The 14,887-nt window shown below is 39.8% G+C and overlaps 1 protein-coding gene across 6 annotated transcripts in view; it reads right to left on the reverse strand.

The window, feature by feature from the left end:
- Window positions 1-14,887, reverse strand: part of APP (amyloid beta precursor protein) — a 272,596-nt gene that overhangs the window by 18,206 nt on the left and 239,503 nt on the right. For 3 of the 6 annotated variants that reach the window (XM_057696995.1, XM_057696997.1, XM_057696992.1), the window contains 2 exons: window positions 9,547-9,768; window positions 1,784-1,837 (listed from right to left, as the gene is read on the reverse strand). In XM_057696995.1, coding sequence (XP_057552978.1) covers window positions 1,784-1,837; window positions 9,547-9,768 — 276 coding nt within the window. The remainder of the gene's footprint in view (window positions 1-1,783; window positions 1,838-9,546; window positions 9,769-14,887) is intronic. The other 3 variants (XM_057696998.1, XM_057696996.1, XM_057696993.1) reach the window with 1 other exon arrangement.

The raw sequence follows: 14,887 nt of genomic DNA on the forward strand, positions 1-14,887 counted from the left end.
ATTTGTTTCGACCCTCCAAAGCAGTTGGAGAGTCTTTGTGAAATATCAAAATGTGCTGCTGCTACCGTTACAACAAAGACTTTAGAAAGGGCTTCTTACCTCTAGCCATCCTCTTAAAACAACTTGCTTTTGTTTAAGAATGTATGGAAAAGTCCTTTTCAGGTTAGATTTTTTTAAAAAGGAAAAAAAAACCCTACTCCAGTGGTGTTACCTCTTCCTGGGTATTTTAATAGGAACATAATGGCCCAGTGTGCCCTATGTAGCAACTTATAAAACTGGTTGAATGAGCACTTCTAATTCACATTTTATGCTTCTAGATGAGAAGCACCTCTTCCTATAAAAATAAAGTAGGAAGTGCCATGAACAAAAAGGCCCAAGGCAAAAGACCAACCTAAGCTGGTCTCAGTTGCACTTAGAATGGAACGGACCCTCAGCCTTGGGCCCCACCAGTGAGCTTGTGTGTGACACTGGCAATAAGGAAGATGTTAGGAGAGCTGAAGCTGTGTCTGACTTACTATAAATTAAATTCCTCTGAAAAGCCCTACAGAAAGAGAGTCATAAAATCAAGGAGACCGGCTGTCAAGATGTGTCACTCCACTGTCCCTGCTGCCCTGTTAATTACACTGTAGAGGCATGAAGATGCCACAAGGCAGATGCTGAATTTCTCATCAATGACTGTAGTTGGAGGCAGATGTAACCTGAGCCGGCAGTGGCACAAAGAGGGGCAGGGGCTGCTCCTAGCTCCATTGCTGACTGCATCTCAACCTGGGAGCAAAGGTTGATCTCCTTGCAGTAACATCTCCATATGAGGTTAATATCCTGTTGCTAGATTACTGCATGGGGGCATTACAAGGATGCAGAAGAAAACATTTATGGGAAGGTGTGCACTGTTGGGAGTAACATATCCCCGGAATATATATAGATTTGTCAATTCAGTAACTTCTCATTTTGATTCATTGAAAACAATGGGTACTTAGCAGTTGGGTGAGGTTGTGCACGAGGTCAAAACCAGGCATACATGTGCTTTTGTTGTACGTGATATTATTCTTAAAACTAAGTTTGAGACATAGGCTCAATACAGAACAAAGGTGAAAATATGTTTCTTCTTAATGCTCGGGGAACTACAAAAAAAGAAGTGTTCATATCGGTATTAACGGGAATTCTAAGTAGTATATTAAAAAAAAAAAGACTTGTGTGGAAAATTAGGCATGTACATCTGTTGTGTTCTAGCCACTCATTAAGTATATACAATCCACAAAAGATAAAATGGAAATATTTCTGGGCTTTAAAGATATTCCAATTCTGATATTTTTAGGAAGTCGCGTCTACTTGAGGAACTGATTGATGTTTGATCCCAGTTCAGTTAGAAACAGACCATCTGGATACCAAACAAGAAAGGAAGAATGAGATGTTGCCAGCAGTAACCAGGTCACCACCAGCTAGAGCCTGCATCTGTGTAGGTTTCCATCTTTGAGGACAGATAGGCTCTCTAGAACCCTCTTCACTTAAAAAAAAATTAAAAGAAAACAACCAAACGTTGGAGGGCTCCTTTTTATTGTTTCAAAAGGAATGCTCAGAAAGAAAAAAAACAGATCACCTGATTAGGAACTTGGGAAATGAAGTGTGAGGAAAAGCAAAGAGGAGTTTTAAAAAGTTTGGTTTCCAAGGTCATTTCAATTCCTGCTTCTCCGTATTTGCAATTCAGAGAGGCTAACCCCGAAGAAAGGGGCTGCGTCTACGCCACGTGTGAGATGCGGAGGGGCGGAGGGGAACCGGGTTATACCTGGTCGAGTGGTCAGTCCTCGGTCGGCAGCAGGGCGGGCATCAACAGGCTCGACTGGGCACAGGAAGCAAGATACACGGAAAGCAAACAAGACAAATCAAGATGGTAAGTCGTGGCTCCTGAACACAGCGCAGGGAGAAGCATGTGCAGTACACAAGTTATAAAAATAGGAGCAGCTAGAAAAGAACCACAGTGAGTTAATCCTGAGCATCAAGGATGGGAGGGGTACCACTTCAAAAGGCTTATCGTTATTGATGTGCCAATCCTACTCCTTAGTTTTCTAACAAAAGCACTCACCAGGATACGAGGCAACATCAAAGAAGAGAGGCTGGGGAGTGTGGCTTTTCCTCTCAGCGAGTTTAGAGATAGTCTTTTGGCTTTTGATTAGAAATAAAATACATTATACCCAGCCCGGTGGAAAATCTTAAAGATACCTCCTTTTACAACTGTCCAATCTTATTTTATTTTACAGTTAATTAACTACAAAAGGACTCTGTGAAATCCCCAGGGGAAATGCAAATAGGAATTTATCAGGAGAGGAAAGTTTCACCACATAATCTGCCATTTAGCGAATCAAATTTGTTCCCAGTTGGAGGGTGGAAGAGGTAAACCAGAAAGATTCTCCCCCTTTCTCTGTATTTTTAAAGACTGCTTTCTATTTAATAGATACAGTTGAAATGTGTGAAGTGGGAATATTTCCTTTCATAGTTGTCAATTTCACAATTTTTCCTTTGTGAGTATTCTGGGTCTGACCCAAAGAAAACACTGCGGGCAGCACAACAGAGCCCACTGTTGTTGACCATTAGCTGGTACCGCCAAAGTGCTTCTGATTCTCAGAAAATATTAACTTGAACTTACCCTGGTCTTTGAAGAAACAGGCAAGGGAAAGAAACAAAGCTTTTAGGATAAATAATGGACGAGGGGCCCGTGAAGCCAGGAGGGAGGGAGAAAGCCTCTCGGGTAAGGTCTGGGAAATATAAAAGTAAGAAGGTAAGGAAAAGTGCGCAGAGGTGTTCACGGGAAGAGAAGGCGTGCTCGATGGGATGGCATTTGGATCCGTAATTTCAATAAGATCATACAGTTTACTGATGCACACAGCCCCGGCATTCAAAGATGGGATTACAAGCCAAAGTCGATTCTGAATGCCACACGTTAGCAGGAACACTGAGGCAGAAGAAAGCGGTAGCATTTCTTCAGCAAATAATGTTGCTGAGAATACCAAGACGTTTGGATGCATCAAAAGAAAAAGGTGGTTTGGTTCTTTATCATTCAGCCAGGCAGCACAGGTAGAGGAGAAAAGGAGGGCTGGCAGAGGCATCTAAACCCAGCATTTACAATGCAAGCAGCTTGGGGCAAATGAACAGTCTGAGGCTGTTTCTTCATAAGTAAAACAGAAATAATAACTGTTATCCTCTAATTGTAATGTGGAACCAAAATTTTAAAAATCCACTTCATAAACTCAAATACTATACAACTGCATTTGTTAAATATCCTATTTATGAAATCTTCGACAGTTATTTTAAGGATGACTAACACTCTATTCATGTATCAGATGAAGACATACTTCCTTCTGCAACTCACAAATACATTTGAACACTACTGTTTCTCTGTATTTCATCCTTTTTCCGATCTGCAACAATGTAGACGGAGGAACTTTATTACTCCTTATAAACTGGTGTTAACTGAAGGATTATTTTACTTTTTGACAACTTCCTGATGACAAGAGCCCCAAATGGTGCTTCAGTTGAAGGTAAGAATGTACCAAAGCAAACTCACAGAGCAACAAAGTAACTATGATTACCTTCAATGGTTAAATTGTTAGAAACTGTATTAGACTCAGGGGAAAGCAGTTGAGTTTGTGGTTTAAATTTGGGCTGAAGGTGTTGGTAGTCAGTCTCAGGGTTCATTTTAATGCTACCACTTAAGTTTTCTCTGTGCTCTTGGCCAAACCTCACTCTTTCTGAGCCTCAGTTTTGTCACAAGGAAGCTGGGTTTTTCCAGGGTTCAAATGTGCACACAATACCCCAAAGACCCTTACAAATGATAAAGCCCTATTCCATAATTACTCAACAGAATATGGAAACACACCAAATGTGCACAGAAAAAAGCGTGAAAGATATTACCATAAAAAGCTATCATTAGTTTATTCTGGGTAAGGAGATCATTCCTATAAGTTTTTCTGCCTTTCTGTTTCAAGGTGCATGTACGATTTGAAAACATCAATAAAACTTTTTCTGTTTTTTAGGAAGATAAACAATAGTTTTAGTGAGTTAAACCTTATTCTGCTTTAACAGTGTGAGGCTGATTTAATATGAATAAACATTCAAAAAATAAGTAACTCTTGTGTTCAGCAATCAGATATCAATACATTTTTAAAAAGATAAGTACATCACTGCAAAGAAAAGAGTATATATTGACAAGACAAGGAGTGCCTCACTTCCCAAACCAAAATAAATACTTTCTAATTTTTCAAATGGACCATTACTCGAGAACCAGAAAGTAGCTTCAATATAGTGTTCAAAATATGTTACTTTGGCTGTTTAGTAAATTAAACATAAGAAACAGATTATCTTAAAGAGTTCAAATAAAACTTGGGCAGAAATGTGTTATTCCACTGCCTTCAGCAGCTCTGAATCAAATAGTCCCCTATAAAAAAACAGAGAAACAGAATGATGGAAACTCTAGGGTTTCTGAGTTTGTTAGCTCTGGTGCTCCTCGTAATAGACCAATTCTAAGCTAAATGCTGCCCAGCACAAACTCCCGTCCTCATCAGATCAGGCCTGAGGTGATGGAGGAATCAGCAGGAAACCAGATTTACAGTAGATAAGAGGGGCCTGAAAAGGTCTGGCTTGTAGGTTCGATAAAAGACATTATTTAATCTCAATTTCCCCAATTTAAAGTGCTTTGTCCAGAAACTTATGGTTACCAGGGGAGGAGGGAAGGGAGGAGGGATAGTTAGGGAGTTTGGGATTGACAAGTGCACACTGCTATATTTAAAATGGATTACCAACAAGGACCTACTGTATAGCAAGGGGAACTCTGCTCAATATTCTGTAACAACCTAATTAGGAAAACAATTTGAAAAAGAATAGACACATGTGTATGTATAACTGAATCACTTTGCTGTATACCTGAAACTAACACAACATTGTTTATCAACTGTACTCCAAAATAAAATAAAAAGTTAAAAAAAAAAACCTTAAAAAAAAAGTGCTTTGTTCACTGCTGCTTTAAAATGCTAAGTGAAAATGTACCAGAGGGCCACTTCACGATGCAATCATACAAATACAGTCTGACAAGGACTTGTTGTGCCTCTTGAAGAATATTATAGTATTTTGTGTACGTATTATACACAGACAAGCTGACTGCTGGCCACAAAGACTTTCTGGTGGCCGCTGCATTTCTCCTGATCTTCTGGCTGGCCTGGTCAGGCAGTCATGAAAATGCAGAACAAACACAAATGCTATCAACACAAAAGCTTTCAGCCAGATGATTTCACGAGCCATGAGAACAACCGTTTTATAAACAACAGCTTCACTTCAGTTTAGCCATTTCAGTTTTGTGGCTCAGAAAAACCACAGAATAAAAATCCCTGAAGGCAAATCGCAGCTGGTCAAAGAGCCTAAAATATGGGAAAACTGTGTTTGTGATACACTTATATTTTCAACATAAATTAACAGAATGCCTGGGTGTCTGAGCCTCTCTGTGGACTTGACTGATTGTTCTTGAGGAAAACAACAAATTTTTGGTAAGCATTTGAAGCTCTGAGATGATAAGGACTGCATGAACAATGAAAGGAAATCCTTTGAGAATTTTAGATATTTTCAGTAGCTCTGTGTGCAAGCACATGTCTGTAAGATTAACAAGGAAGAAAGCTCTAGGGAGAGGGAGAAGAGGAAGATGGGGAGAAAGGGTAAGATTTTAGGACTATTACACGGCTTGTTATATTCATTAATTTTAAGGATATACTGTTTGGGTCACAGGGTGACTCTCTGAGATGAGCTGGTTCTTTTTTTTTAAACAAAACCCAAAACTACCACTGAACCTTTATTATATTCTAGGCACTTTGCTAAGAGTTTTTCATACCATCCTGTTTACTGCTCGCACCCTGTCTCTGAGTTGGCAATTATTTTCAACTTTATTTTACAGACTAGGAAAGAGCCCGGCAGGCTCTGTGACTTGCCCCAAATCACACAGCAGTGCTGGAATTTAAACTCTGATGCACATCATTCTGTAGTGTGGGATGGTGGGGAATGTGGAGGTGTTTTTGGTTGTCACTATGATGGGAGAAGGAGGGAGGACATTATTGGCTTTTAGTGGCTGAGGACCGAGATGCTAGATGGCGTGCACAGGGCAATCCCACACAAATAAAAATTGTCCTGCACCCTACACAGCTTCCCAAATTCCTGCTGGACATTTGTGTATTTATGATTATGTGAGTCCAAAACCGTACTCAGCTTTATATGTAAACACAAATCATTTCTACACAGTCCTCCTGTAGATCTTCCTGGAGCTCATCACTGGATAATACGGAGAAAGAAAACCTTTAATTCAGGGCCCCCGTATCAGTCTGCATCTGTATTTATCACACCCATAAGGGGGCAAATACCTGACTGCTGTTGTGGGTCAAACACCTGACTGCCGTCGTTTCCACTGGTTGCCAAGCCTGAACACTTGTTGAAACTGACTATAAATGACATCCATTATATGGACTCCCCCTAAACTTAGTCAATTTGTTTTACTTTAAGATTCATCGTTAAGGTGACTTTTCAAAACGTTATCAAAGGAGTGTTGGTCTGATGATGGTGAAAACCAGAACTCAAGCCCTGAGATCTTAAATATTATTGCCTCCAATACTCTTACATAAGATTTTGCTGTTTATCAAAACATCCTTATTTAACAAAAATACTGGCTCTCTTGATGAGGCCTAGGCAATGTGACAGCTGTATCTTGGTCAGCGGTCCAGAGGCATTCAGTCACAGACTTTGTCCAACTGGGCATCCAACTTGGCAATACTCAAGGGCCCTGGGGAGTGTGTTTAGTTCACTGCTGGTCTGGGGTATCTCCAAATTGTTTGTGATCTTGACCTTCCAAAAACTGATCACTTTGGGGAGACCCAGGATAGTTAAACCCAGTTTTATTTCTTTGGATTATGTGGCAAGGGAAGGAGAGAGAAAAAAAAAAAAAATCACAGTTCGCTTCCTAACTTGTACCAACACTTCTTTGTTTCTTGTTTGATTTGGGGGAATTGTTAAGGGGCAGAAGAACAGGAAAACAGTGAGAGTGCTGACAATGGCATCAGGGGTGGGATTTCAGGAAGCAGCTTTAGTGAAATGAAACTGTTCCTTCCTATATTTCCACATAAAAGGAAGAGTCAGTATTCTTCCCATTTTTTTCCAGTTTTTTTAACTTGACCAGTTTGGCTACTATTTAAAAATTTTAGCATAAGAAGCATGCTTAAATAGAATGCATATAATATTTAGTGGAGATCACACACACACACACACACACACATGAATACATATAAAGTTCAGATAGAATGTTTAGGACATATAGGGCCAGACATTTACCTGTCACTATTATTTATACTTTTAATATGATAAATGCAAAGTTAAATTTACCTCATTAAAAGACACTGAGGCTGATACTCATATACAAAGCAGTTAAGCTCTCAAGATTTGATAGAGAAAGGGAAACTGTGAAATTCAGGAAACGCAACACCTTCTCGGATATTTATAATGTTTTGCTATTCTCGATTGTGCTACGTGGTACCAAGCATTGCATTTCACTGTATTCACTACATGTGAAGACTTAATATAAGCAGGGATGGAGTGACTTTTTTTTTTTGGCCTCACGGCTTGCCTTGCAGGATCTTAGTTCCCCAATCAAGGATCGAACTCAGGCCATGGCAGTGAAAGCATCGAGTCCTAACCACTGGACCGCCAGGGAGTCCCCTGGAGTGTCTTTTATCTTCACTAAAGTCTGTGCAGTCCACATTTCTAAAGGAAGTACCAAATATTACAACAAACATCCACATTAATGTCTGTAAATTAATTTCACTCTGCTGCTAATTTCGTTTACGTTGTTAGCTTTCTAAATTTCTTTCCATAAACTTTACCATAAAGAAATTACAACTTGTAGTCTCTATTATTTCCGTTGTGTGTGTGTTCATAAAAATGATTTAGGTAAACTCTAAAGTATGTTTTATCCTACTTTTCCAAATTCAATAAATAATGGAAAATATTAAATGCGAACATTTCATTTATGGAAAATACATATTTAAAAGACAAGTGAAAAGGTCTAAAATTATAAGCAATTCTTCATAAATTATAATTTTAGAAGCCCATTGGAGATGCGTAAGTTCTCAAAGGCAGAGGCAATTTTAATAAAAATAGAGAATAATCTATGTATTTAAATTTTTCCATAAAAAGCTAAAAGTTGGGCATAAATGACAAACTACACACCTAACATTATTTGGTATAAAAGGGACATTAAAGAAATGCAATTTTCTACCAAACAAAGTTTGTCAGACCTCAGACATGTTACCTATTTCTTAGTCAAACAACCCAGTATCCTAAAAGAAGAGGAAATCTTGTATGTGTTCAATTTACAAAATGAGATTAGAGATTTTTCGCAAACAATTCTCATTAGAGACTGACTGATGAGGATTTTAAATGACCAAAATGTATCTATTTTTCAAAACAATGACACGGCTAGCATTCTAGTAATAACACAATTTAATAAGGAAGTCACTCGACTCATATATCACACTGCTGTTTGTATCTGACATTATCACTAAAGTGTACCTTTCCCAAATTAAAGAAACAAATCTGCAGTGATTACTCACTTATGAAAACAGCCTATATAAAGATTTTCTGCAATGGTTCTTAAAAAATAAAAGCTTCTCCAGCACACTTAAGGTCTCATATTGGATTCATATTTAGTCTGAGGAGTAAGTGATTGTATTTTGAGGTATCCATACTACAAGATCCCTATTACAAACATTACCATCAAAAGTTGCTACTTTAACAAAAAAAATCACAGATAACATCCTATGTGTTCCTGAAAAACAAACTTTTAGTATCTCGAAATCAAGGTGTTCTTCTTATCTTCAAAATTGTATACTTCTGAACATGTAAAATGATACGCAATAAGAACTAAACAATTCTGTCCCCTAAACAGATATCATTTGAAAATTTCTGCTAAGAAATCCCTGTGAAAGAAAGTACATAATCCATTGTGCAAATCTGTTGACAGAGAAAATCTTGCTTTTCTGAATTATCACAGGAAAAACCGTTTAGATCCATGTGCTTTCTAAATTCTTAAATTTGACAGCTGCCTTATATTTAACTTTCTAAACACAAAATTGTGTAACTCAGGCAAAATTACATTTCATAAGTGGTTCTCTCTTTTCCTTTAACATTTAATGCACTCTGAAATTTAATGCACTACAATAAATAAGCAATAAAGACTTTTTTGGTGCCTTTCAAACCTCCATTTACACAGGCACCATCAAAATTCCTCTCTCCACTGAGTGAACTGTGATTTCCATAATGTTATCACATGTCTGTTTTCTTCAAAGGTGGGCATTCTGGGCCACTGTCTCATACACACTAATTGAATACTATGCTTTCATTCCAGAAGCAACAAAATCCCTCTCAGTGAGAAAGCAATTTTAAAAATTCATATCAAAAGTCACCCCTTAAGAACACGAGAGAGATTATATACACCAGACTGTTCTGGTTCCCTCCTGGGCTTCTTACCTTCGTTTTCTGTGTTGGCGGGCACAGAGTCGACCCCAAAAGGATGCCAGGGCTGGAGTTCGTCCAGGCTGAACTCTCCATTCACGGGAAGAAGCTCCACAGTGGTTTTGGTTTCAGTCAAAGACGGCATGAGAGCATCATTGCCGTAACTGATCCTTGGTTCACTGATCATGTTGGCCAAGACATCATCCGAGTAGTTCTGCTCTTTCTGCAGCAGCTCATCTAAACAAAACAAAGCCATGACTTTGGTGAGTAACAGCAACAATCACAACAGAAGCAGCAGCAGAGGCTGCCATTTGCTGTCTGCCAAGCATGACTGTAACCGTTTCACATGCATGATCTTATTTACAGCCACGAAACGGGTACCATCATCACCTCCATTCTACAGATGTGAAAACTGAGGCTCACGGTACTTAAGCCACTTACACAAAATCATAGCTAGCAATACCCAAGGTGGGATTCGAGCCCAGGGAGAATGGCTTAGACCCAGGCTGATGCCCTGACCCGCTGCACTACTCCCCTCAGCGGCCATTCCCTGATCACGGGGGAACGGAGAGCACGCTTTGGTGGGGTGTTTGCAGTGGAGTGGCCACAGTACACAAGGTGCAGTTTCTTTCAAGCCGATGGACATGTCCAGTGAATCCCTCGTCTTCCCATGAACACGCGTAAGGACGAGGAAAGCCTAAATGACGGGCCGCCTGCCTGCTCCATTCTTGAACAGTTCTCATTGTCGTGCCATGAAAAAAATCTGTCTTTCTCAAAGGCGCCCAGGTGCTGCAGGATATATGTTCTGAGGCAACAAAGAAAGAGGCCCTTGTCCGGCCAGTTGTAGCCTTGCAGACACGAAGCTCTGCTCCACCCTCCTCTCCTGTGGGATTCTCATGGGCTCTCAAACCAAATATCCTGCCTTTCTCCTCTGCTGCGTCTCGCTTCAAAAAATACTATCATTTACCGCTTTTTAAAACTGACGAAACAAAATCAACCTCATGGAACATAATCAACCTATCTGAAGTTCTTGTAGACCAGTGAAAATTCCCAAATTATACATGTCATTATTAAAATGCATTTTTACCAGAAAAAAGAACTTGGAACATAACCCTGTATCGAGCGCAACTGCAGTTTTAAAAACAGAATATCACAAGATTCGTGACTCTCCTAGCATGTAGCCAAAGATTCACCAGGTTTTTCTGTGACATATTTTTAACCTTAGAGACTTATAAATAGCATATGTGATACTAACAATAATATTAATCAGAATTTCCCGTGTTCCAATCATACCTCTGTCAAGAGTTTACTGTATTATATATTTCAAACCAATCATTGGCTAGTATTATTGATGTAGAAAATGAAAAAAGTGAAATCAGGATTTAAATTTGATTTGTGACATCTTACTATCATCCTTCACATTCTCTTCCAAATTCACAAAACAATGTATCTGAAAAATTCAAATTCTGTTCAAATGTATCTATTAAAACAATTTGACAGACTAGCATTAAAGTATGAGATTACTGTCCTTTTATGGGGTCAGTTTTATTGCAAGATATTTTAAATGATAAAATCTCAAGCAAATCAGTCCTCTTGAAGTCTAATTTGAGTTATGCATCTATTCGCTGTGGTACCATTCTAAAATTCAATATTTGATGCTTGCAATGACCTTTCCCATACAGATGAAAGGCCCACATTACATGTCTCACAATTTTTTCATGTCTTACAGAGTCAGAGGTAATGGCTAATAACTTAGTCAATGTCTATTTCAATAAATTAAATGGGTCTTTTATATAACTCTTATGCTTATGACTGTTAAGTAGTTAAAATAAAGAGAGGATCTTCTGGAATAACTGTTGGTGCTTACATGTCCATCTTGTGAGGGACCCACCTTGGCCTTCCCCCACGCCCCACCACACCCCGGGGGCCAAGTGGTTCCTGGTGTCTTTGTGGCATTGCGGCATTTACCATCGCTTAACCTCTTCCTCCACCTGGAAACGTTTTCTCTTTGTCTTGCGTACACAGTTGTGAGCTTGTTTCCTGTGATTTCTCTGAGTAACTCTGCTCCTTTTTTCTAATCTCTTAGTCTCTATTATGTTCTTCTTGCATCCCTTTCCATCTCTTTCTTCAATTCTTTATTTGGAAATTCCATCCACTCCTGAAACTCGAAGGACCCTTGACTTTCGGATGAATGTATTTCCCCAGCTCTGACTTCTCCCTCCCACTCTAGTTTACACATTTCTAAGAGTTTGCTGGAACTATTTTTTCAATTAATGAATTAATTTATTGACTGTGTTGGGTCTTTGTTGCTGCTAGGTGGGCTTCTCTAGCTGCAAAGAGCGGGGGCTACTCTTCATTGCGGTGCACAGGCACATTGCAGTGGCTTCTCGTTGCGGAGCATGGGCTCTAGGCGCATGGGTTTCTGTAGTTGTGGCATGTGAGCTCAGTAGCTGTGGCTCACACGCTCTGGAGTGCAGGCTCAGTAGTTGTGGCACACGGGCTTAGTTGCTCTGTGGCATGTGGGATCTTCCCAGACCAGGGCTCGAACCCGTGTCTCCTGCATTGGCAGGCGGATTCTTAACCACTGTGCCACCAGGTAAGCCCTGCTGGAACTATTAACTGATCTTCCATGAACCTAGCATATACAAAACTGAGCTCAAGGCCCCTCACTGTCCCTCCTGCCTTCCCATTTTCTGATCATGGCAGAACTATTTTCCCAGCCACAGGCTTGAAACCTTCAGAACCATCTTTGACTCTATATTACTGTGTCCCATCCTTGAATTACCGACAACTCCTTTTAAATTCCATTTTTGGATTCTCTCTTATTCATTTCTCACTCTCCCCCCGCTCCCCCACCCCAAGCCATCATTACTTTTTCCCTGGATAATTGTGATAACAGTCTCCTCAGTGCTCTCCTTACTCTAATTTTTATCCTTCTGTTTCCCAGATCTTTTCCTGATATATGGAATGGCTTTGCCCCATTTCAATGGCTTTTCATTTTCTAATGACTTAATCCCAAACTCCTTTGCCAAATGTTAAAGGCCGTCTGGGATCTGGGCCCACCTCACCTTTTTAGCCATGAGGCTCGCAGCTCTTTGATGTATACATCTGTGATATTGTGATTTACAATAAGAAATATTTATTTGGTCTTCATAGGTACAGAGGTACTAAAACCCTTGGAACTTCCCAGGTGATGAGACCTATAACAGTGTCTTGTTACATTAATGAGGTGACTTCTGAAAAGCCCCCGGGGCACCTCAGGATGGGGGCTGGTCACCAGGGGAACGAACAATATGATTAGAGTTAGAACTTTCAGCCTCACCACCAATGGCCAATGATTTAATCAAACATGCCTACGCAATGAAGTCTCTGTAAAAAACCCAAAGAACAGGGTTCATGTTATTTACAACAGCCAAGATATGGAAGTAACCTAAGCATCCATCAAAAAATAAATTGATAACAAAGATGTGGTCTGCATATGTACAATAGAATATTACTCGGCCATAAAACAGAATGAGATCTTGCCACTTGGAACAACATGGATGGACCTACAGAGTACTATGCTAAGTGAAATAAGTCAGAAAGGGAAAGACAAATACTGTATGATATTACTTATATTTGGAATCCGAAAAATAAACTAATGAATATAACAAAAAAGAAACAGACTCAGAGATAAAGAGAACAAACTAGTGGCTTCCAGTGGGGAGAGGGGAGGGACAAGATAGGGGTAGGGGATTAAGAGGTACAAACTACTAGGCATGAAATAGATAAGCTACAGGGATATATTGTACAGCACAGGGAATAGAGCCAACATTTTATAATAACTATAAATGGAGTATAAGCTTCAAAAATTGTGAATCACTATGTCGTACACCTGAAACATATAATATTATAAATCAAGTATACCTCAATAAAAAAAGGGAAGAAAAAAATTAATAAGTGAATTTAGCAAGGCTGCTGAATACATGGTCAACATAAAAACTCAAGCTGTACTATATACTCACAATAATTAGAAAGTAAACATTTAAAAAACATGTTAAAAAAAAGAATAGGTTCAGAGAGCTTCAGGATTGGTGAACACACGATGCGGACATGTGGGAGTCTAGCGGGCTGGGGGGGGGGGGGGAGAGCTCTGAGATCCTTCCCACATACCCTGCCCTGTCCTCCTCTTCCATCTCCTGTTTCTGAGTTATATCCTTTTATAATTGAGTAAGGAAAACATTTTTCTGTGTTCTGTGAGCCATTCTAGGAAAGTAATAGAACCCGAGGAGGAGGTGGCTGGAGTCTCTGCTTCACAGCTGGTCATCAGAAGCCAAGGTGACAATTCAGACTTGAGACTGGTGGCCGGGGGGTCGCGGTTGAATTGTAGGATACTCAGCTAACACTGGAGAATCGCTTGGTGGTGTGGGGAGAACACCACACATTGGAATTGGTGTCAGAATCATAATACCACATCTGAATGGTCTGGATTACTCCATGGGACCATGCATTTCCCTCAGGACACCTTTGCTCTCTGTTCCTGCTACCTGGGAAGCCCATCTCTGCTTATATAAACTATAATGAACTCTTTCGAGCCCAGCTCCAATGCCCCCTCCTCTACGACTCTCTTCTCAATAACTTTTTGAGGCAGGCATCATTATGTTTACAGAACAGGAAACTGAGGCCGGGAGAGGCGAATGGATCTCTTCAAGATTGCAAGGCCAGTAATTATCAGTGCTGAAATCCAAGTCCTGGGCTACAGAACACCAACCTCCCTGATTTAACTCCTACCTTCCAGGCTCACTCCTACTCTCATCACTGGACTGCTCATTTACAGAGTAAATGGAGAAACCAGGCATTAGAACCATGACTGTTGCATAATGTCTTCCACATTTACAGGGTTGTAAGCTGACCTAAACACCATGAGCCCCATGGAACGGTTACTGCTTTTGTCCCCTCAAATAGGCATTTCCCAGGCACGGGAGCTGGGGGGAGTCCTGTACTTATCTCAACCATGGCAGTAAAAAAAGTGTAAGGAACTATCACAGTGGAAAATCTTACATCTGTGCTTCATAAAATAGGCACGGCATTTAAGATTGCAGCAAGTCATGGTTTTCTCTTTTATCTCTTCTACTGTTGGCAGGAAGGTTCCTCCAAATGGCCGCTAAAATGTAGAGCCCCGTGGTGGTTAATTTTCCTGGTTTATTATATTCATTTTCAGAAAATGAAAGAACAAAATATTCAAGAAACATTACATTTTTGGCAGAGTGAAAAGCACTTAAGCTTTAAAAAAACTTTTGATACTGAAGCAGAAATCCACTTTCTATCTCAATTTCACATAGGAGGTTTAGAAACAACCACCTCTGGTCATCTCACT

The sequence above is a fragment of the Hippopotamus amphibius genome, chromosome 10 (assembly GCF_030028045.1).
Source record: "Hippopotamus amphibius kiboko isolate mHipAmp2 chromosome 10, mHipAmp2.hap2, whole genome shotgun sequence".
Taxonomy (NCBI): Eukaryota; Metazoa; Chordata; class Mammalia; order Artiodactyla; family Hippopotamidae; genus Hippopotamus; species Hippopotamus amphibius.